At 43.6% G+C, this 24,034-nt stretch overlaps 1 protein-coding gene across 2 annotated transcripts in view; it reads left to right on the top strand.

The window, feature by feature from the left end:
- Positions 1-24,034, top strand: part of kank3 (KN motif and ankyrin repeat domains 3) — a 46,938-nt gene that overhangs the window by 11,958 nt on the left and 10,946 nt on the right. Inside the window, exons 2-4 of one of the 2 annotated variants that reach the window (XM_026194266.1) lie at positions 18,337-18,392; positions 18,925-19,009; positions 19,730-21,529. In XM_026194266.1, the coding sequence (XP_026050051.1) occupies positions 18,973-19,009; positions 19,730-21,529 (1,837 nt within the window). In that variant the 5' untranslated portion in view covers positions 18,337-18,392; positions 18,925-18,972. Of the gene's footprint in view, positions 1-18,336; positions 18,393-18,920; positions 19,010-19,729; positions 21,530-24,034 lie in introns of both variants that reach the window. The other variant, XM_026194265.1, reaches the window with a different exon arrangement.

Below are 24,034 nucleotides of genomic sequence, written 5' to 3'. Positions count from 1 at the left end.
TCTGACCTTCCAGCTTATATGTGGCTCTGATAGGCCTCTGATCCTCAGGCCTGTCGGTTTCCATAAAAGAAATCTTAAAAAAAGGTCAAGTATGAGGTAAATCTATGTACTATAAAAAACCTCAGCTAATATGTATATATAGATATAGTCCTTATAATCCATCCACTTGTTCACAATTAAGGTAATGTTTGCCTGCAAAGATCTGATTCTGCCATCTGAACAAATGTGAAAGTCGTGTCATAGAAATGCCAGTGAGGTCTACCACTGTGGTCCAATCAGACGCTCCTCCCTCTGCTATCTCTGCAGTCTGAGAAACACTCAATGAAAAACAGGCTAAAAATACCAACATCAGCTCAAGTACTAGCAGGGCAGCACTGGGAAAGTCATCAGACTCTGTCCACTAACACCAGGGTGGGAAAACTCCAAATTTACTGAAGACTGGCTGCAAATTTGTAAAGTCTTTACTCAGCCACGCACTGGCCATCATTCAGGGGTTTTTTCACTTAACTGGTTGGTAGAGTGAGAATGGATTTAATGCTTGTGGACTGAACATCTAAAATATCAGATCTCTCAAAGAACCAAACCACAACTGCTTTTGGAAATTTAGACACAACTTTCAATTTTTTGACCGAACAATAAACGCCCTGTTCGACAGGAAAAAATATGTTGGTACTTTCTCTGACGCCATCTCCCCAATTCTGCCTGACAAGCGTCTCTAAGTGTGAAGTGGGAGCGAGGTCACCTCTGTTCAGTGGTCCATAGTGGAACAAAAGTTGTGTTTGGTATTAAGGTGACTGTGAAAATGTACCCCTGCCCTGTGAAGCCACTAAATCATATAAAAAGATTTAACAAGGCTCCAACACTCAATGTTCCCTTCCTCATGCTGTTACAAGAGATATAACTGGACTTTATGGTCTATTTAATCCCTTAATACATTTCATTACTGAGACAAACTCACTCTTGCTGCCAAGTATTGTATGTCCCATCGTTAAAATAAAAAAGACTTATAAAATGACGTCTAATAATACCAGTGCCACTTTGTTCTTTAAAATAATTTACAGGTTATAACTGATCGATGTATTCAACTATTTACAGATTAGTCTTCTTTATTTTGATCTTTTTAATGCTTGTTCGCTTCCTGGAATCTGATCTGGCCATATCCAGCAGCAAGATTTATCCCAAAACCCTAAAAATTACACTAGTGTGGGCACCCTAAGCTATCATCCACCTCTACAGTCTGACCATCCATAACTTCACCTTCCTGACAAACCCAACATCCCTGCACTAAGGTGGATAAAACCATCTTTTACTCTTCTGATCTGGCTTTTGTCCCAGGTATTGTAGCATTTTTCTCCCCCAGAAAATCTCTTTGTGGAGTTTACATGTTCTCCCTGTGCTTGCATGGGTTCTCTGCAGGTACTCTGGCTTCCTCCCAAGGTTAAACACAGTGTCATGCTTGGGGTTAGGTTAATTACTGATTCTAAACTGGCCACAGGTATGATTGAGAGCATGAGTAGTTGCTTTGTTAACTGTGTGATAGAACTGATGACCTGTCTAGGGCATGTACCCCACTGGATAAGCTCCAGTGCCCCCTCCCCCTGTGAACCTGAAGTTGAGAAGCAGAAGAATATTGTTAGATGGAGAAAATCTGTTTTCTGGTGAGGTGTGGAAATCTGAAACCCTTTCTTGCTAGTGCATTGTGGAAACTACTCTTTAGCATTTTTTTTTTTTTTTTTTACAATGACGAGGCAAACGGCAAATATGGAGTAAACAAGGAGGGCAATATAAGCAAACCATATCTTGCTGGACTCAGCAGGTTTGTGGTAATATGGCACTCAGTGAGTCATCCCCAGACTGCACTTTGTAGAAATTCTTTCATATAGATGACAAAACAAAATGTTGTTTTCTTGAACAAAACTGTGACAAGAAAAGAAGACACGTGGTGGAAACATTCTGCCAACTTTAAACTTGCTGGAAACACTTAAAGACTTAATCCCAAGTTTTATGTTGCTTGGTGACAAATGGGTCTCCAGATGTGAATGCAACTCACATCTGGATGGGAAAAACTGGCCAAAGATGCAGATCAACAATTCTAGCTGTGCACAGAAACAGCCAAGCAATCAAGAACAAGAGCATTTTCCAATATTTTCAACATATCGTATTTTAGCTTCACTGTCTGCAAATATCTCACAAAGCTATGTTTGAAAATGTAGCTTAATTGGACAGTTTCTGAAGCATACGCTGGAAATAAACACACAATCCTCACATTCAATCACACACGTTTATTGAGATTTCTCACGTGATGTCACTCACACATTGCTTAGGAGTTGTCCATCATATTGGATGTGATACAACCAGTTGTTGCACGGGAAATGCGTATTCTCCGAGCGGTTGGAAGGGGTTCCTGGAGGCTGCTGGCCCCTGCTGGAAGAAGGTACCGCACCTAAAACCTCACCTGATTTAAATGGTTATGTCTAGATTTTCATGGTTGCCGGAAGTTTTTCATGTGTGTCTGAAAATGCTCGCTAGCTATTAGCTGAGCAGTGGCAAAACTTGAAAAAGTGATATGGAGAAGGTTCGCCTTCAAAGTAAAGTTCTTCCTTTTGGCTGTAGCACTAAGACATAACTTTTACTTTGGAGGCAAATCTCCATTTTAGGTTTGTGTTGCACTTTTCACAGTTTCACTATAGCTCAGGGAACAGCTGGTCACTGTTTGTAGACAAGTCTGTCACTTTCATTCAACCTATGATCGCAGCAATAAGCTAACGATCAAAGCAATCACAAGGAGGATTGAGCCAAAGGATTGGAATGCACATTTTTCTCTAATGACAGATGATTGCCATCTGGGCACTCACTGGTCTGTATGTCTGTGTGACTGGATCTTCAGCAGTCATTTTCTTAGTGACTGCCATCAACCTCCACCAGCCTAGTTTTGCCTTCACAGCCAATGGTTGCCAGATGGTTGTGAACCATTTTCTAGACCTGTGTGTCTGGAGTCTTATTCACTTCAACCTACACTGTCGGCATCATTGTTACACATCCAAGTTAAAATCATGTGGTTAATGGTCATGTGTCTGCAAAACCTCAATCCGTGCAACCTGGCTACACAACCAACGAGTGATGTGATGCTGGTGACATTTCCGTCTTTAGCCTGTGGTAAAAACATTGTAGGGATTGGGATTGATTGATGATTTCTAGTAAATGTTGCAGCATTTTTATCAGAATCTTCATCACTTATGAATATGCCTTTTTGGTGGCTCTTTTAAAAAATTGCATTGTTACTAAACCACAATAATTCAAAGGGCGGACACAGTTTGATGTCTTCAAGTGAAAAATTCATAGAACATAAACAGATTTCAATGATCTATCTTTGTCAGTCTAGAGGTTTTAATACTTTTGGATGCAAAAATGGTGGTTTGGTGGTTTTCTCATGTTGTCATAAGTGGTTTATAGCCAATTTATAGAGTTTTAATAATCAGGTCTTGTACCAAAAGGATGGCATAAATTCAGTAAGTAAAAAACAGACTTTCCTTGCCTAAAATCACCTGGCAGATTGCCTCAGGGTCAGCCGCAGGCCATCAATATGTTCGGTGCAGTCATGATCCCTGCACGATGTCCAATTGCATCTTAGTGTGACTACAGCCATAAAGAAGGAGCTAACTGAATCACTGCATTACGGAAAACTGAATTAGAGCCCACAAACATGTATTTTCCAGAGGAGCAGCCCAAAGCAGATGAAGGTGTGTGTAGAGAGACATCTCATAGGCGGTGCATCCTCTGCCTTGTCATTATACCGACCAGCTCCATCAACGATATGCAGAACTATCATAATTTCATCCGGTGAAGGAAATGATAACAGTATGGAGTGTGTTTTAGTAGATTCTGGGCATGAAGCAACAAACACTTGACATCTGGTCTTGTTCTGTAGTTACGACAATCAAACATCTGGAGGCTCCAGTAGCTACTGTTGTGAAGGAGACAAATGGGTCACAGTCTCCTCTTAAACTCAAATCTGTGGACCAGATATCTGGGTCAACTGCAAAAAGGCTTTTAGAGATGTCAAGAGCTGCTTTACTTTCACTGTTCACTTGGCTAGAATAGCAAAGAGCTGAATGGATTACAAAAAAGGGAAATGAGAGAGCGACAGACCTGCAGTTTACATGGAAATAATATGGCTGATTATTGACCCAGATACAAGATTCTACAAGGATTCGGTCTGTTATGATGGGAAGAGTTTGTGTCACCACAGAGGGAGAACAAGGCGTGTTCGGTCTGAAAGGCAACGTGATGTCAGAGCTGGAAACTGACTTATTGAGGGGAAACTTGACTTATGAACGCTGCTTTGTTTTAAAGAGGGACTGACTGGATGCTGCTGCTGCTGCTGGGATACAAAATGGGTGCGGTGCAGGAAGTGTATCTAGTTGTGCCAATACCATCATTGTTTCAGAAATAAACATGCAACATTTATTAATAAGAGATGGGGTCTTAAATCTTTGGAAGAGGAAATCAGCAGGATGACCAACATAAAACAACGATAGCAATCTGTGGTAGGTCCGTCCAAACGGCCCAGACTCTCTCACAGATTGGTTTAGTTGTAGCCGACATGACGGAAGGAGAGCCTTTGGTCAACAGGATGCATCTAAAAGAAGTGAAAGTCTTAACAGGGTTTCTGTAGGTGCCCTACTGGAGCTGACCCTTCCATCACTCTTGCAGGTCTCATGAAGTGCTGGGACCACTGTGTAGTTGTTTCGCAGTCAGAAACACCCCCTAAGCTAATAAAGTAATCTATTTGCTTTTTCACTTCAATTATATTGGAATTTCAAAGAAATCCAAAATCAAGAAACCCTTGTGCAACTTTTGCCAAGAGAGAAAAATCAGTACTCGTGCCCTTTGTTACTGAAGAAAAAGTCCCTATTAATATGCACTCTGCCTTTACAAACATTTCGGAAAGAATGGATCATCCCAAAGGGCTGCAGGCACGATGACAGAGTAGTCATTCCTCTTACTTATCTGAACTCTGCTTAAAATCCACCATTTGCGGCATATACATAGTTGGTGTATTGTACCAACAGAAATGTACATCACTTGGACCTGAGCACGCCCTAGTGGACTTGCGGATGCGAAAAGTATCATAATTTTTTTTCAGGATGCTGCAGTAAGCCAGTTGGTGAAATTTCTTCCATCCTACATATTCAGTGATCGACAGTAAGTAGTACTACTGCAAAGTGGATGTGTTCAGGAATTCTCAGCAACTACATAAAGTTACAGAGTGGGGTGTGTAACAGTTTCCAACACTCTGCAGACTCGGGAACTGCAGCGCTCCAAACCACCTCTGCTATTAACATCAGCACAGAAACTGGAAGCACACAGCGATGCAGCTCCTGCAGGTGGCCCAGTCCTTTGGTGAATATAAGTTATACGGACACAGATTCCCTGTGTTCAATCTCAGCTTCTGAGGTAACTGGGTTTGGCCGAAGGAGATGAGAAGTTGAGGGCGTGTAATAAGAACCTGTACAAAGTCATTATCAAGTCATCTTGTAGAAACTTCATGAAGTAATAGTCCTGACGGGTTTGAGAGTCGGTAAACAGTCGGTATTTTGACCTTGCATTGGGAGTGACAACGTCCAACAAACCATAATGTTAACGCTTTTAAGGAAACCTAAGGAAGCAGGACACGGTGAGGTATTTAAGAGATCACAGATGGATGAGATCTGACAGAAGTGGAGTCAGTGGGAAGAAGAAGTCATTATTTGATGCCACCATCTGTGGACAGTGTCCGCCCTCTCTCCTTTATTCAGCAGGATCTCTTCAGCTTCAGATCCACCTTTGGAGCGGCTTCGGCTCTCCATGTTCAAAACTCAAGTGCCGCAGTTCCCCCACGACTTTGCTAAATTCACTTTGTGGCTTTTTGAACCTGGAAATGGGGGAGGAAAAAAAAAAAGGCAAGGAGCACGAAAGGGAGTGGAGGGTGAGGGGGTGGGATGGTTTGAAGAAAACAACCAGGCCTCAGAAAACTTTTGGAAAACAGCGTCACAACCAAAGAGGCATAATGCCTCATTGTGGAGGCTGAATGTGCATGATTGTGTGTGTTTGCTGGAGAATCTGGAAGGCAGAGGGAGGGGGAGGCGGGACACATGTGATGTTTGAATTCAACCTGATTGTGAATTTTCAAAAAAATAAAACTTTTTTTTTGTACACAACAAGATGCGATTGAGGTGAATTTTGTTATTTAGGACACAGGAAATGGCATCTGGCGGCAAAAACCCTGCACAGAGGTGACTGTGTGTCACCGTGAGTGAGAGCGCGCACAAACACTTAAATGCTCGTGTTCTTGCCAAATGTGATAACATGTTACCTAACCTCAGTGTGATGCATCATGTGATGGCGGATTCAGTGCTGGTGTTGGCGGCAGGATACCTCTTTGTGTGTATGTGTTTTTTCAGCTCTCAGCTTTTGCTTGTCGTATGCTTCATGCTTTCCTGCTGCCTTCAGGAAGCAGCTTTCAGGACGGCCTGATGGGTTTCCTGGCAGGACCCTCTACCCCCCTCCCAGTTCCTACTGGGAGACAATAGGAGGTCTCACAGGGCATGGAGGTGTGTGGTGGTGGGAATTTATTGGGGGAGTAGTGGGCTTCCCTTCAGGAAACTTTAGACCTATCCAAGCAGCAGAGAGGCCTCTTGTGTGTGGATGTGTTGAGCTTCATTTTAGTTTCTGTTCAGCCTAAATGTCCTCATGAGGATGAGGACTCCTGTGAAAGAGATTAAGCTCAGGATTAGCAACTGGCTTTAAGTTTCAGATTATCAGATTGGAAGTAAAGATTCTGAAAACGGACCTGTAAACTCTCTAAATGCAGAGTTGATTCTTAAATGGTAATTACAGAAACTCTCACCTCTATTTCAGAAGCTCAAGTTTTTATTAATGTCCATTGAGCTTTGTTTAAAGACATAGTGTGTAAAATCTCATCGCTAGATGTCAGTAGATTGGAAGTCGTAGTCAACTGAGCTTTGTTTTCTTACTTGTTCCAATTCAAGTGCATAATTTTTAGAATAATCTATTTTTGCTGCTGTTAGCCACTGTTAGCTGCTGTTAGTGATTGTTTTGTTTTTGTTTTTTTGAAATGGCTCTAACATTGTTAGATGCTTAGTAAATAAATTACATGATGTGAGAATGTAATCAAAATGTTTTTCAGAGAGAAAGTGTGATTATAGGATATTCAAACATGACATTAGCAGGTTTTAAGCTAATGTTAGCTTAAAACCAGCTATTGTTGTTTAACTGGTTTGTTGTCAGCTGTCCAGTGATGTCTAATCTGATAACAATTTGTCAAGTAATTTCTGCACGTTTCTCACGTTTTAAAGCCCTGACTTCAGTTCATGAGATAAGGCTTAAAGTGAGGAGAAAAAGGATGAGGTGTTGATGAGGGTGGAGGAGGAGGGAAAAATAATGAACCCCTGGAAGATGGCTGCCCCTCCTCGAGCCTGGTCTGCTGGAGGTTTCTACCTGTTAAAAGGGATATTTTGCTTCCCACTGTCGCCAAGTGTTGGCTCTTAGGCACTTGTCTGTTTGTTGGGGTTTTCTCTTTCTTATTGTAGAGCCTGTACCTTACAATATAAAGCAGCGTGAGGTGACTGTTGTTGTTATTTGGTGCTAAAAATAGACTAATGAAGATTGCTGACAAAATCAGGCAGGATGATTCAATTATTATATTCATGGATGTACAGAAAGTGTATTAGTTACCTTCAAACAAGAAGGTAAATAAATTCTAAGCAGCCCTTTTACTCTAGACTATTCTAGCTGTGTGTCTGGAAATGCAAGTTCTTTTGAATCTACAAATGCCTGTAATGCAGTGTAAAAATGCACAGATTAATGGATCAAAACTTGATCCAAACATCATGAAAGTTAAATTATATAATGATAAGTGTACGGTATTCATTCTGGGGTGGATGAGTGTGTGTCTGGTTTTTATCTTTGCTTCTATTAGTCTGTACGTGTTCACATTTCTGAATGAGTTTATTTTTTCTCTTGTGCAAATCAGTCAGACTGTACAAGCTACTGTCAGGGAGAGGATGTTGGCTTTCGTCCCTCTCCCCCTCATCATCAGTCTAGTCGTGTCTCCTCGTCTCTCTCCCTTTTTCTCTCACAGGCCTCCCTTCTCGGGAAAAGGGTGGCGTTGGGGATGAGGTCATTCTTTCAAAACATGGCTCCGATTCTCCAACCAACATGTTTCCTCCTCCATGATCTGGACTGACCAGTGTTCCAGTCCTCGTTAATAACACATCTATGAGTGTGTGCTGGGATTACAGGATACCTCTCCTCTCATGTTCCATGTTTTTTGACGGGGAAAAAATGCAGCAATATTATTCTGTATTTTCCATTTTTGTTGTAGCTTAAAGGTAACTAACATGCTGGGTTGTGTATCCAGTGCAAAGAAGCTCTGACTGATGCAATGAAGCAATTTTGGGAAAGTATAAGATTTTATTCATTACTTTGCTAAGTGGTTACAACTTGAGTGCTAGTTTTTTCATTCAGTTAAATTCAATTACATTTGATTTATATAGCTCCAAATATGTGTTTTATATTGTAGTCGAAAAGATTTGTAACACAGAGGAAACCCCTAAAATCAAACAACTCCCTATGAGCAAGTAGTTGACAACAGTGGGAAGGAAAACCTCCTTTTTAGCAGGAGGAAACAATCAAACCAAACTCGGGGAGGGGCAACCATCTGTCATGACTGTTTGGGGGTATATGCTTATGCTTGCAACTTTGTGCATAAATTTTTGCAGGTGATAGATTTCAGGTGTGTTTAGTGGTATGACTGCATGATGGATGTTTAGTTTTACTTTTGAATGTCTTAGAATCAAGCTGTTGTTGTTCTAACATATAGACATATTTTGTACCACATTCTATGATGTACAGTGGATATTCTGATGATTTTAAGTCTTTCATCGTTTACGCTGGCTGGCTCTGAGAGTGTCCCAAACTCGCTGCAGTAGTGTTCTGGATAATGGCCGTCCCCACTCAGAAAATACAGGTGGTGATGTAGAGGTTTTGTCTGAGTGGTCCAAGAGAGTGGACCATCTCCATCTCTTGGAGCCTGTACTCCTATATCAATCAAGTGGCATGATGCTGGTGTTTTCCACTCAGTCATGTCAGCTTACAAAAATCAAGAAATGCACAACAAGCTGTAATGATACCAAAGTGTAGCTTGTGCCAGCAGACAACAGCAGCTGAACAGGTCTTTATGTTTCAAATATATTCAGTAAAAGTAACATAATACATATATTGTAGCACCAGCTGGTGGCTACTTGGACACATTACATGACTGTGTTCTGTAGCTGTTGCACAAAGCTGGCCAAAAAACCCTGTAGTTTACTAGTGCTGATCTGGATTCAAACCAGGAGACAAAACACAATCCTGAAATCAAAAGCTCATGAACTGCACTGCTAGTGTACCCACCGATGCTGCCATTACCTGAGCCAGCCTCTTCCAAATTACAGCACACAATGTTCGTACTTATCAAAAGTATTAGACTCTTTGGTTAAAGATACACGAGTCAAAATTTGTCAAAAGCACCCACAAATACAGACAGTTGGAGCATTTAATTAATTTCCGCTTACAGGTGTTTATTTTTTAAGCGTTTAGTTTCTGTGCACCAGAATAGAGCTCCAGTAGCTATGACTGCAGTTCAGCACCAAATTTTAAGAATTTGTTAAAAACACAGTTTGTTGACATGGGAAGTACTGGAGCTGCTCAGCCACAGAAGCCCATTCCACTGAAGCTCCCAGTGTGCAGTTTCTGTGCTGATGTTAATACCAGAGGAGGTTTGGAGCGCTGCAGTTATTGAGTTTTCAGAGTGTTGGTGACAAAGTATGTGCCTCAGCTCTTGGCGATGTGCTGTTACTTGATGTAGTCTGACATTTTGCGGCTGAGTTGCTGTAAATCCTAAACAATTCCATTTTGTAGTAATACTCCTTATGCCTTGCAACAAAGCTGACTTTGTTGCAAGGCATGTCATTACAGTACCATGCTTTAATTCAGTGAATTTTCTAGAATGACTCATTGTTTCAGGAATGTGTCTAAAAGCAGATTGTGTGGTGCTTGATTTTATAAACCTGAATTCAGAGATTGAAGGATGTGACCCTCAGTTTGTGATGTTTTGTGAATAAATTGACAAGTTTGTTCACTGAAACTTGTAGTGTGACATTTGAGATGTGTTGTATTGTTTTAAAACTTTTACATTCAGACAAGCAATAATCAAAAATTAGCCAAACCAACAACAACAAAAAACATTTATCTAAAATAAATTAATGGTAGGACCTAGGATGCTGCATTGCATGTGTTGAGAAGGTTACTTTTGGAAAGTAATAGCTTACTTTAGATAAGCTAATAGATAATTTCCACAGCCTGTCTTTATCTTGTCTTCCTTCTCACATCACAACCTGTTGCAGCAGACTGCCGCCCCTCCCTGAGCCTGGTTCTGTGGGAGGTTTCTTCCTGTTAAAAGGGAGTTTTTCCTTCCCACTGTCGCCAAAGTGCTTGCTCATACAATTGTTGGGTTTTTCTCTGTATGTATTATTGTAGGGTCTACCTTACAATATAAAGCACCTTGAGGCGATATTTGTTGTGATTTGGCGCTGTATAAATAAAATTGAATTGAATAGATTAGATTAATAATCCCCTGTGAAAATGGATTTAATTATTTTGGAGTAATTAACAGCTAATTTGATCACTTGTTTAAGTAATGCCTTATTTAAACAGGAAGGTCCTCTCTAGGTTGACCTGCATTGTTAAAACAAAACCATGTCATAAACAAAATACTGCTGAATTTCCTGCACTGAAACACATTCTTGTCTGCCGTGCTCGTGACCAGCTGGCCACGTTCTCAGACTCCGGTTTCAGAGCAGTGGGCACCAATTTCATTGGCAGATGTGAAATTCGAAGAAGACAAAAGAACAAAAGCAATGCACTAAACTGCACAGTTAAAACAACAACAACAAAAACACCCTAAAAGTTATCAGTGGTGTGAAAACAATCACTTTTGAGCTGTTTAAAACGGTGTCACAGCTGTATATCTTTGTGTATACGGTGTGTTTTGTGCCAGCCTCAGACTCTGCGTGTGTGTTTGAGAGTGTGAAAGACTTGACAGCGGGGCTCTCAGCTGGTTAGGGCTCGGGGTGTAGAGGGAAGGAATGCAGCTTCTTTCTGCAGTCTGTAATTTGCTGTCATCAAATCAGAGAGAAAAACAGCAACACATGAGAGGAGCCGAGGGAAGTGTGTGTGTGTGTGTAAGTGTGTGTGTGTGTGTGTGTGTGTGTGTGTGTGTGTGTGTGTGTGTGTGTGTCTTGTGGATAGCTGGGGGTGAGAAGAAGGGAAAAGTCATGTGAGAAGGGTTAAGATGAGGAAGACAAGAGCTGGGAAACGAAGAGGAGCAGGGAGGAAATGAAGGGAGCCGTGGAGGAAGAAGTGAGAAAGAGGAGACTTGCCCGTTGACTCTTGTTTTAACAATCTAATGAACTTGCAGCGCAATGGGTGACTCTCTTTAATGAGTAATGCCTCAGCATGTCTCAGCATTCAATGTGGTGTTGATTTTCGGGAGTAAAAGTCTCCTTTTTTTGTTTTTTACTTTCTGAATGGCGCCTCTTACAGCAGCTGCTTGTTTACAGTATTTTCTTCAGTTTGTTTTCTGTGTTGCTCCGTATGGTAAACAAATTATCTGAAGTGGAAGCATTTCTGAAGGAATTGTATTAACTTGGTTGCGTCACTAGTGTCAGCCTTGAACTGTTAAGCCAACAATTTAAGCATGGAAAACGCACTATTTTCAAGGAGTGTCCTTTCTTCTATTCAGCAAGTTAAAACAGCCCTACTGAACATGTAATCCAACAGCTTCACATTAGTAAATATGGACATAATACCACAGTCTGCAAGGAGGAGGAAAATATACAACACACAGCACTGCGACTCATACCTAACTGGATTCAATAACAACAGGCTAACTGAACCTTACTAAAGCAAACAACACTGAGACTCAATTTGTGAACTGCAGACAAGTGCTCAGACAAAAACTGTAGGTAGGATTACATGTTACTAAAAGTGACCGCTGAATCGAGATTTCTGTGACTTGTTTTTGAGCTCTGCTTAGCTTGTGTTTGGTTTTAAACAAAGCCAATACAAAAACTCAAAGTACTGCTCTCTGCTTTGGTCGAGGCCACATCTTTAAAAAGCTTTTGTGTGGCTTTTGTCCGATTGGCACAGATACTGCAGCGTTGTGTTTGCTGTGGTCTGGGAGTCAAATGTGGCTGAAACACTGAGGGGAACCTGAAGCCCGTACTACTTAGCCAGGTAACTTAAGAAGTTCATACATTAAAGTCTTTTGTTTTTTCCTAACCTTTTTCTTTCTAGACTAAATATTATAACATATTACAGAGTTAGTTAATAATGTATAACAAAATAGCTCTAATAGATACAAATGGCTCTGCTTCTAAATATCCCAGTATATTGCACAAATTGGATATATATGTGGTTAACACTGAGGTGCCCCTCTTATCATGTGGTACTTTTTTTCCGTAGAGGATGTGTATACTTGTGCATTATATGGAGGAATTCTACGGGCAGGAATAATTTCCTGTGTCGTTCAGTGATGCATTTGGGTAATCTCGGTCTCTCACTGAACGCGCTCCTGTGATTGGCCAGCACGTCATGGAGTGGGTGGGAGGTGTTGTCCAGCATTGTCCTTATTTTTGACAACATCCACCTCTCTGACATCATCTCAAGGGAGTCCAGCTCCATCGCCACAGTTTGAGTCTGTTGGCATCTGCGACCCTCAACCTGCCACAACAGACTCTCAGAGAATCTTGAACATTGTCTGACAGATGTTAAGACGTCAGCTGCTTCAGAAAACAGAGTGTAGAGTGCAGTGGTGTTTATTGTCAATATGTACTCTGTTGTATTTATGAACCTCAAACAGGAAATTTGTTCATACTTGTCTACGGCGGGTCTGTAACCTCTGTACAGTCTATGAACTAACCTTCGTAAGTGACCAGCGTCATTGCCCACGTATATTGTACATGTTCATAACCATGCGGTTAGTTTAAATGCATTATATGCCTTACACTGAGGCGATGTTTGCTGATAAATGATCTCACTGACAGATTCAAAAACTGTGGGTTTCCAGGAATTCCCAGGAGGAATTGGTGGTGCTGAACAGGCCAATTACAGGAGTGGCGGGCTGCGTTGAGCCAATGCTGACGTGCTGCTGGTAGACCTGTCCATGTTTGTGACTGGTCAGATGCCAATGCCAAATTTCTTTCATGGCAATGAGCTTGCAGCTAGATTAACAAACCCTGGGTTAACTATTGATAACTGCTTTCGTGTGACCGCTTAGCCTGATTGTGGATGTTGGGGAAAGTGAAGCCTGATAAGGAAAAAAAAAAAGATATCCCGGGTATGTTGAACTTGCTTTGTAGTACAGGACCCAAAGCAGTGGGTGATATGAAACGTTTATCAGTACTGCATTCTTTCTTCTCTTTGCACTGAAGGTTCTTACTATCAAGTCCGAGACAACAACCTCTGACAAGATTTGGAATAGTTAGTCAGCAGCCTGTGTGAATGTTTACGGGCTTTTCTTTGACAGTAAAAGGTGTATGTGTGTGTGTGCGTGTGTGTGTTATAGTCTGAGCTGTCAGATGATGTGTGTGTGTGTGTTTATAGGTTATCAGCAGTCTGCCAGCTAGAAGGACGACTGGCGTGCTTCAACAGCGTGTGTTAGGAATGTGCTTGAGGCTACTGAAAAACGTCTGTGTGTGTGTGTTTGTGCATGGCTACAACAGTGTGTGTTGTAAACTAAATGAATGACTACGTGTATTCTAAAGTTTTGATTGTGTGTGTGGGTCAGGTTGCTGTATTCAACTTCCTGTATCCAGTCTTTGCTTTAAATCTGAAACACACCAAAACAAGGTTTGTGCCAGTAACACTGACCATCTCAGACGCCAGCCACTATCACCTGTGATAGTGGCATGTGCGTCAGTGCTGTTAGACATAAACACTGTGACAAAGTGGGATTACATGACTTACTTCTCACTTCTCTAAGAGCGAGGAAGCAAAGGTGTATCCAATGTGCACGTCTTTTGATGTGTTTTTATGTATATGCTGCGCCTCAACATCCATCCATCCATCCATCCTCATCCGCTTTGTCCGGGGCCGGGTCGCGGGGGCAGCGGCCTAAGCAAAGAGGCCCAGACCTCCCTCTCCCCAGCCACCTCCTCCAGCTTATCCGGGGGAATACCAAGGCGTTCCCAGGCCAGCCGAGAGATATAATCTCTCCAGCATGTCCTGGGTCTGCCCCGGGGCCTCCTCCCGGTGGGACATGCCTGGAACACCTCACCCAGGAGGCGCCCAGGGGGCATCCTTGTCAGATGCCCGTACCACCTCAGCTGGCTCCTTTCGATGTGGAGCAGCAGCTGCTCTACTCTGAGCCCCTCCCGGATGGCCGAACTTCTCACCCTATCTCTAAGGGAGAGGCCAGCCACCCTTCGGAGGAAGCTCATTTCTGCCGCTTGTATCCGCGATCTCGTTCTTTCGGTCACTACCCACAGCTCGTGGCCATAGGTGAGGGTAGGGACGTAGATCGACCGGTAAATTGAGAGCTTCGCTTTTACACTCAGCTCCCTCTTCACCACGACGGACCGGTGCAGCGTCCGCATTACTGCAGCTGCAGCCCCAATCCGTCTGTCGATCTCCGGCTCCCTTCTCCCATCACTCGCGAACAAGACCCCGAGATACTTGAACTCCTCCACTTGGGGCAGGAACTCATCCCCGACCCGGAGTGGGCACTCCACCCTTTTCCGGCTGAGAACCATGGCCTCAGATTTGGAGGTGCTGATCCTCATTCCCACTGCTTCACACTCGGCTGCGAACCGTTCCAGTGCGAGCTGGAGGCCCTCACCCGATGAAGCCAACAGAACCACATCATCTGCAAAAATCAGAGATGAGATTCTGAGGCCACCAAAGCGAAAGCCCTCCGCCACTTGGCTGCGCCTAGAAATCCTGTCCATAAAAATTATGAACAGAACCGGAGACAAAGGGCAGCCCTGGCGGAGCCCATCACCCACCGGGAACGAGTCCGACTTATTGCCGGCAATGCGAACCAAGCTCTTGCAACGGTTGTATAGGGATCGAATGGCCCGTAGCAATGGGCCAGACTCCCCATATTCCCGCAACACCTCCCACAGGACACCCCGAGGGACACGGTCGAATGCCTTCTCCAAGTCCACAAAACACATGTAGACTGGTTGGGCAAACTCCCATGCACCCTCAAGTATCCTGGAGAGGATAAAGAGCTGGTCCAGTGTTCCGCGACCAGGACGAAAACCGCATTGTTCCTCCTGTATCCGAGGTTCGACTAACGGACGAACTCTCCTTTCCAGCACCCTGGCATAGACTTTCCCAGGGAGGCTGAGGAGTGTGATCCCCCTGTAGTTGGAACACACCCTCCGGTCCCCTTTCTTAAAGATGGGGACCACCACCCCGGTCTGCCAGTCCACAGGTACTGCCCCTGATCTCCACGCAATATTGCAGAGGCGTGTCAACCAGGACAGCCCTACAACGTCCAGAGCCTTCAGGAACTCGGGGCGGACCTCATCAACACCAGGGGCTCTGCCACCAAGGAGTTGTTTAACTGCCTCAGTGACCTCGCCCCCGGAAATTGGCGGGTCATTCCCCTCATCCCCAGACTCTGCTTCCTCCTCGGAAGACGTGTCAGTGGGATTAAGGAGGTCCTCGAAGTATTCCTTCCACCGCCTGACAATTTTCTCAGTCGACGTCAGCAGCGCTCCGCCAGCACTATACACAGTGCAGGTAGAACACCGCTTTCCCCTCCTGAGACGTCTGACGGTTTGCCAGAATCTCTTCGAGGCAGTCCGAAAGTCTTTTTCCATGGCCTCTCCGAACTCCTCCCACACCCGAGTTTTTGCTTCAGCCACTGCCCGAGCCGTATTCCTCTTGGCCTGTCGATACCTGTCGGCTGCCTCCGGAGTCCCACAGGCTAACCAAGCCCGATAGGACTCCTTCTTCAGCCTAGTGGCTCCCTTCACCTCTGGTGTCCACCATTTGGTTCGGGGATTACCACCACGGCAGGCACCAACCACCTTGTAGCCGCAGCTCAATGCAGCAGCTTCGGCAATGGAGACGCTGAACATGGTCCATTCGGACTCAATGTCCCCAGTCTCCCTCGGAATGCTGTTGAAGCTCTGCCGGAGGTGTGCGGACTGGGGCCTCTGCTAGACGTTCCCAGCACACCCTCACTACGCGTTTAGGTGCACCAGGTCTGTCCAGCGTCTTCCCCCGCCACCTGATCCAACTCACCACCAGGTGGTGATCAGTTGATAGCTCAGCCCCTCTCTTTACCCGAGTGTCCAGAACATATGGTCGCAGGTCTGCTGATACGATTACAAAATCAATCATCGACCTACGGCCTAGAGCGTCCTGGTGCCACGTGCACTTATGGACACTCTTATGTTCGAACAGGGTGTTCGTTATGGCCAAACTGTGATTAGCACAGAAGTCCAATAACAGAGCACCGCTTGGGTTCAGATCAGGGAGGCCGTTCCTCCCAATCACGCCCCTCCAGGTCTCGCTGTCGTTACCCACGTGAGCATTGAAGTCTCCCAGCAGGACAACAGAGTCTCCAGGTGGAGCACCCTCCAGCACCCCCCCTCTAAGAAGGCTGGGTACTCTGAACTGCCACTCGGCGCATAAGCGCAGATGACAGTCAGGGCCCGTTCCCCGACCCTAAGGCGCAGGGAACAAACCCTCTCGTCCACCGGGAAAAACCGCAACGTACCAGCAGCAAGCCGAGGGGATATTAGGATACCCACCCCAGCCCGCCGCCTCTCACCAAGGGCAACTCCAGACTGACACAGAGTCCAGCCCCTCTCCAGGAGACTGGTTCCAGAGCCCAAGCCATGTGTAGAGGTGAGCCCGACTATATCTAGCCGGTACCTCTCAACCTCACGCACTAACTCAGGCTCCTTCCCCACCAGAGAGGTGACATTCCATGTCCCTACCTCAACATGTCATAGTTTATTCATGCAGTAGCACAGTGAGATGCAATATAATGGATCATCTGATTGGTGTAAATTTAACACTGTAGATTGGGCAGGCCAATTTAGTGCAACATGTTGTAGGTAATAACGATGCAAGTAGGTAAATGGTCTGAGAAGCAACGTATACACCGATGCATTAGGTTTAAAAAAAAAAAAAAGTAAATATTAAAAGTAATAACAGTAATACAGCCATTGGTAATTATTAACTTACTAATCTAACAGCGTTATATGTAAAACTTTCACCAGGCTATTAGTGATTGTAATCCATCTATGTATGAATGATGGGCAACAAACTTTGACATTTTCATACCAGTGTGAAGGCTCCCAGCTTTGATTTCATTTCATTTATATGGCAGAAACACTGCTAACTGATCAACAATTAAAAAAAAAAAAAAACAACTAAATGGATGGATAAATAAAATTCATGAACGAACAAAGAGATGCAAGTGAAGGAAGTGAGGGGACATGTTGGTGTATTAAAAAACAATCGTAGACATGGACTCAATGCCGGCCTCAACTGTTTGACATTAACTCATCAGACTGTAATCAGAGTTGGCTTTCTCCACAGAACAACTTTTGAATTTTATAATAGTTTATTGTTTTGTGTAAAATCTCTCATTTCTGTGCGCATCAGTTGGTGGTGAGCTTAGCCGGTTTCTAGTCTAAAAGCGAACTCTTTCTGCAATGCAAATTCTTATTGCATCACTAATTATCTCTTTGTTTGAAATGAACGTTTTTCTTTTTGCCTTGTCTATTTATTGGTGGGAAGTAGCAACATCCTGTAGCATTGTAGTGACAGAGTGAGCCAAACAACTCGAGGCTTGAAAACAAAAAATCCACTTCCTGTATGGCATTCCTGCTCTTTCTGTCTCCTTTCCTGTCTGCTTCACTGTCCTATTCAGCAAGAAAGGTTGAAATGCCCAAAAACAAACCAAAAAGAAAATACCTGCGAGAGAGTGCATTCTGATCTGTATCATAGCAGTGTTTGTGTGGTAGATTAACAGGAAAAAAGACAAAGCTGTAGAACAGCTTCCTCGGTATTGACCCACCATTTTTCCCAGTATGCTCTCACTGAAGGTTGTGTGTGGCATTTGGTCACTGTAAAAGCCAGATGTGATGATTCACATCATTTTCATCTTCAGCAAACTGATACAGAAATGTTGACTCATCAGTTTATTCAGTTCTCCTCTGTTGTGACAGAAGTTGTTTATGATGATAATTGATGTCTGTCTCACAGGGCTGTGTGAAGCAGGGAGGACGAACGACCTGAGCTCCAGCTGCATGAATTAATCAGTGAGTGGCTGACAGAGATTAACCTCTTTAACACACTGTTTTAAGCTTCACTTTTACGTTTTTCCTTTGTAATTGGTGTCCAAAATTCAGAGTTTTCCACATGCTGTTTGGACCTAGGAGCTTTTCTGCAGCACAGGAAGCATTTTATATTTCCCGAGGAAGAATCAGTTAGTAACAGCAGAGACAGCTACTGTGGCTAAACAAAGAAACCTCTCTTAAAAAGGCTGACTAACAGCAACTAACTACGAGATGGGTTTAACTGAATTAGTTAAAGTGAAAGACGGGGATTCGCAATCTTTTGAATTCAGTCACAGGTTGTTACACGTTCTTACAACTCATAAAAGACGATCCTCTGCGCTTGGTCTAAAAATTTTACCAATTAAGAAAAAAAACAAAACATGGGAAAGTCTAAATTCTACTTGCAGAAACTTACTTCTGCAATACTTTATAGCTTCCTTTATTTCCACTGGTCTTGGTTCAAGGTCATCTATAACAAATGCATTCATGTTGATCTGTTTTTTCTTTAAGCCAGGTGTTGATTCAAAGCTGTGTGCGTGCTGAAAGGTCCTCGTCCTGAAAAATGACTCAGTCTGTGCAAGTTAACCCAAAGCTGCCTGGTAAGAAACTCCATAAAGAAGTCTCTGTTATTGAAATTAAAGCTTACTGTCAAATGTAATTGTGTGTCCTGAATATTTCTGTTCGTTACGCCTAGAGATGAGGTTTGGGGTTTGCAACATGTAGTTTTAGAAATGTATCAAGTAATTTGTTTTGACCTGACAGGACGGTGATGAACTAACCACTTTTAGATAATTAAGATGATATCAGAGTATCTGAGTTTGATCCATCTTTAAGACACCTAAATCAACTACAGTTGATAATGAAATAACGCTGAAAGTGTTAACCTTTGCCAATGCTGAAGCCAAAAAATTAGACATGGCTTTTTTTTCTCCTTTTCTTTCTTTTTTTTTTTCTTTTTGGCAAATACAACAGGAGTGCCTTTTGTTTCCTGTAAAGGTGTAATATTTTGATGATAGCCTGAGGGGTTTTAAATCTGTTAGTTATATGATGACACAGTGCTTTACAATCACACTCCTGGTTTGTTTATATAACTGTTGATTATGCATACCAGGATGATAAGGAAGTCGGTGAGGAAGCAGCTGGCAAAGACGGATATAGACAAAGGAAATAAACACATGCACATGTTTAAAAAGGAAACGCAATTCAACTCATTGCCAGGTCTCACTGAAATCAAATGTAACTTCTGTTTATAGAGATGCCCTCTGGAATTTCTTAAGTACCGATCACGTGTTGTCCATAACATGTCTTTCCCCTTTCAGATCTAGGCTCGCCTTTCCATTACCCCAGTCAAGAGGAAGCAGATCAGCAAGCTTCTTACTCTGTCCAGACTCCGTATGGATTTCAGCTGGATCTAGACTTTCTTAAATATGTAGAAGAGATAGAAAGTGGGCACAACCTCCGTCGTGCACCCATCAGTTCTCGACGCTCTGGTCGGGGGCTAAAACTCTCCCAGAGGAGTCCGGGTGTGGGGGGGCGTACCAGTGGCTGGACGTCCACTGAGTCGCTCTCATCCCCGGTCAGCGAAGATGGCAGAGCTCCACCGCCACCACCGCCTCGTAACCGACTTGGGTCAGCTCCCTGCGAGACAGTCTCCCTTTCCCCTGTAACTTTTCTCAACGTTCCTCCGCTATCTGCTGGGGCAAAAGTGCCACCGCCTCCACCACAACGTAACCCCAGAGTTGAGCGGACTCTCCTGGAAACCAGCCGGAGGCTACAGCAGGAACAAACCCACCAGAACCAAAATGGCGCCCGCTTCCAGCTTGCAGATCCTCCCAAACTGCTCTTACCCTCTCCAGCCATGCAGTCTCTGCAAAGTAGTTGGACCAAACCCAGTCCTCAGACCTCTGGGCGCAGCACTCCAGCTGCTGGCACCACTGTGACCCCAATCCCACCCAGCCAACTGCAAACAGTTAGAGAGCAAATGGCAACAGCCTTGAAGCAGCTGAAGGAGATGGAAGAAAGGGTAAAAGGTGTTCCTGCACTTGAGAAAGAAGTGGCCAAGCTTCGTGCAGAGAAAGATATGCTCTTGTTAGCCCTGCAGGAGAAGAAGGCAGCCATGGACTTGGCCCAACAGAAGCAACAGTTTACAGAGACATCCACCCAAACCGTAGAGATCCTCCAAACTGAACACAGTCGATTGACTTCACCGACCTCGACTGGACACAAAGGCTTTGTAAAATCTGGTGAGCTGAAAAGGCTGACAGAAAAGTTTGAAGGGAAAGAGGACAAACCCCTGAAACTGTCAAGTAAGACTTTAGTAAACGCCCCTGAAAAAACAGTCATTCAGAAGAAGTCAGTGGCTGTAGGGGACGACATGCCGATGGCCTCAGTTGTTTTATACTACAGAGATGGTGTAAAAGATGCATGTGAGGGCACCAGAGTGAATGTTTGTGAGAAATGCACAGAAACAGAACCCCCCCTGGTTCAGGAGGAGGGAATACAAACCAGAGTGGAGACAGAAGAGGCTGAGGTTTGGGTCATGGAGTCACTACTTGGCCTGACCACAGAAGCACAGCGGGAGATAGACACCTTACAGGACACCATTAAATTCCAACAAGAGTCCATTGTGGCTCTAGAGGATCGGTTGAGTGTTGCAGATAAAGACCTTGGAGTTCTTAGAGCGAAGATAGAGGAAAACATCTCCAAAATCACATTTGAGAAGGGGGTTCTTGCCAAACCTGTCATGACAAATGCCCAAGTAGAAACGCTAACTTCTGCATTAAAGCACACTGCAGTTTCTTGTCATCCGGAGGTGGCCGATGCATGTGTAGGTGAAGACGCAGAGTCAGATCAAAGTGAACAAAGCACTCAGACCGATGCATTAGAGACACTAGAAGAACGAGCTCCGGCTGCTCCGGTTGTACTCGTTAGCACCGGGTGTCAATGGGAGAACTTAAGCGAGGAAAAGACTGAAGAGCAAAAAGTTACTGTACCAAAGAGGAGACAGCTGACTATTGCTGAATACAAGGTCTCACCAGAAGAAGAAGAAGTAGTTGGAAAGGTTAAGAATGAAGGAGGAGATGAAAAAGAGAAGACTGCAGCCAGCAGCACCAAGACAGGTAAGTACTGTTTGGCTTTGCTGCTGATTTTATGAGCTGGGGTCAAATATTGGCTTGCAGTTAACATTAAGGATGCATGGATCCAACTTTGCCCAGTTCTGATTCGATCCAGACATCCTAACTTAAACCCAGTGATGCAGTAATGACCTGTAATTATCACTGTTAGAACGAGGCTGAATCATTTATGTGCAAGGCAATGTCAGGCTCAGCATTACGAATTATTTAGTAAGATAATAAGTAACAAAAATAATAAATTCCCATTAGCAGTATTAATTTTGATTTTAGTTTAAGTCATAATTTAGGCATCTAAATTCTTTTAGTTGAAAGTCGACACAAGATCATAGGACTAGGGTTGCCAACTCCCTGAAAAATAAATAAGGGACACCTCGTGGCCAGGGCCGGACAACCCAGTTGTCTTCACCCTTCCCAGTGTGGTAGCTCTTTTTTTGTGTGCGAAATTATTTTTTAACCATTTGACTTGAACTTGATTTAAGCAGATGCATATTCTTTGTGATATGACCATATGGGAAACAAATGATCATTTAGCCATTTATTTTTAGCTCACAATGACAACATTAACACAGTAAAACAGGTCTCTTTCTTAAACAGAAGCCTGTCATGCTTAACTTTTGAGAATATAAGTAAATCTTTCTTTAAAAGAACTCTGTCCTACTTAACTTAAAATTATATAAATTAATAGAAAGCAATAGAACGAAAAATATTCTTGTAACAGTGCACATTTAGTGCATTTAGTACAGTTGGCTTCAGTTGAGGTATTATTTCAGCTTTTCTAAAGCTAATCAGCTGCTCCTGTTTGTAAACCCACTTGTTCCCATGATTACGCATCTTAACTCATCATCATTATTCATCTATGTATTACTTTTATGTATTAGTCATCTATTTGTTGTAATCATCTATCCTTGCATTTGTTTATTACACAAAATAAGTTATATTATCACACTTCTGGCCACATAGCCCTGATATTCACTGCACATGCCCATATTAACCTTAACCAGAGGGTTTAAAAAAAAACAAACCAGTGTTTACATACCATATCTGCTTCTGGTGGCCTGGCGGACAAAAAATTGGTAAAGGGTTCCCCGAGCTTTCACGCCCCTCATGTTCTTCATGTGCCCACCAATAGAAGCATGCCTATGGAAAAAGTGCGCCAGCACACAGTGCAGTGCGCTTTATAGTGCACTTTTCCAGCCAGGTGTTTTCCTTTTCCCATTCCTCCCTGTACTTTTGCAGCCTTTTTTTTTTCTTTCTCTGAGCGAACAAACATTGCTGCTCTAATGCTGGGCTCACACTGTGCGATTTTTGGCCCATTTTGAGCCGATTTTTGAGTCGTGCGACCGATTTGGTGATCAGCCCGATTTTGGCCTTCATCGTGCGTCGTGTAGTATACGTGGGGTAACGAGAAGCGATTAACACCTCACGACCAGCTCCCGATCATCAATCGCTCGTGAGGGTGTCACCGCAGCTGCTCACGCGCAAACACGTAAACGTCGGTGAAAAAGACGGAGCAGCACAGCTGTGCAGCGTGTGATCTGGACACAAGCGATGGAGGCACAACTTGTAGAACTTTGGAAAGCTCATCCGAGCCTTTTCGATGTGGCATCACAAAATTATCACGACCACAACAACCGTGAAAATAGTTGGATTTACACTGCTGCTCAATCACAGCTGCCTGATCATGTTTTTCATTAGCAATTTAGCTGAGCACTGACAACAGAGCGCCTTCTCTCGCTCTCACTATCGGTATGTTGCATGTAGCAAGTGTGTCCTATGTAGGGTTGCCAACCGTCCCTTAAAAAACGGAATCGTCCCGTATTTAGAAACAAAAGTTCACGTCCCGTATTGAGCTAATAAGGGACGCACTTTGTCCCGTAATACAGTGAGAATCAAAAGTAGTCTACACTTTGTTTGAAAACATAATTCCCAGCCCCTCTCCTGCTTTGTGACCAATGAGCTGACAGCACACTTATGACAATTCGAGTATGACAAGTCAGATTACCGCTCATCTCATTGGTTGAGGAAAGGTCGCTTACGGAGAAAATACCGGAAGACAACCGATGACCACAACAACAAGCATGGCCAACAGGGAAACAAACGCCGACACTGCGGTGCAAGTCTCGGACGGCACACTGTGCGTCCATAAAATGAAGGTTATAACAGAAAATCTGTCGCTCGCTCTCTCTGTCTTTCACTCACACAGACACACCACCACATCAACTTTGCTAAATTGCTAATGAAAAACATGATCAGGCAGCTGTGATTGAGCAACAGTGTAAATCCAACTATTTTCACGGTTGTTGTGGTCGTGATCATTTTGTGATGCCACATCGAAAAGGCTCGGATGAGCTTTCCAAAGTTCTACAAGTTGTGCCTCCATCGCTTGTGTCCAGATCACACGCTGCACAGCTGTGCTGCTCCGTCTTTTTCACCGACGTTTACGTGTTTGCGCGTGAGCAGCTGCGGTGACACCCTCACGAGCGATTGATG

Source organism: Astatotilapia calliptera, chromosome 15, assembly GCF_900246225.1.
Source record: "Astatotilapia calliptera chromosome 15, fAstCal1.2, whole genome shotgun sequence".
NCBI lineage: Eukaryota > Metazoa > Chordata > Actinopteri > Cichliformes > Cichlidae > Astatotilapia > Astatotilapia calliptera.
The sequence above is the reverse complement of the archived record's forward strand: the minus strand, read 5'-3'. Positions and strand labels throughout refer to the sequence as shown.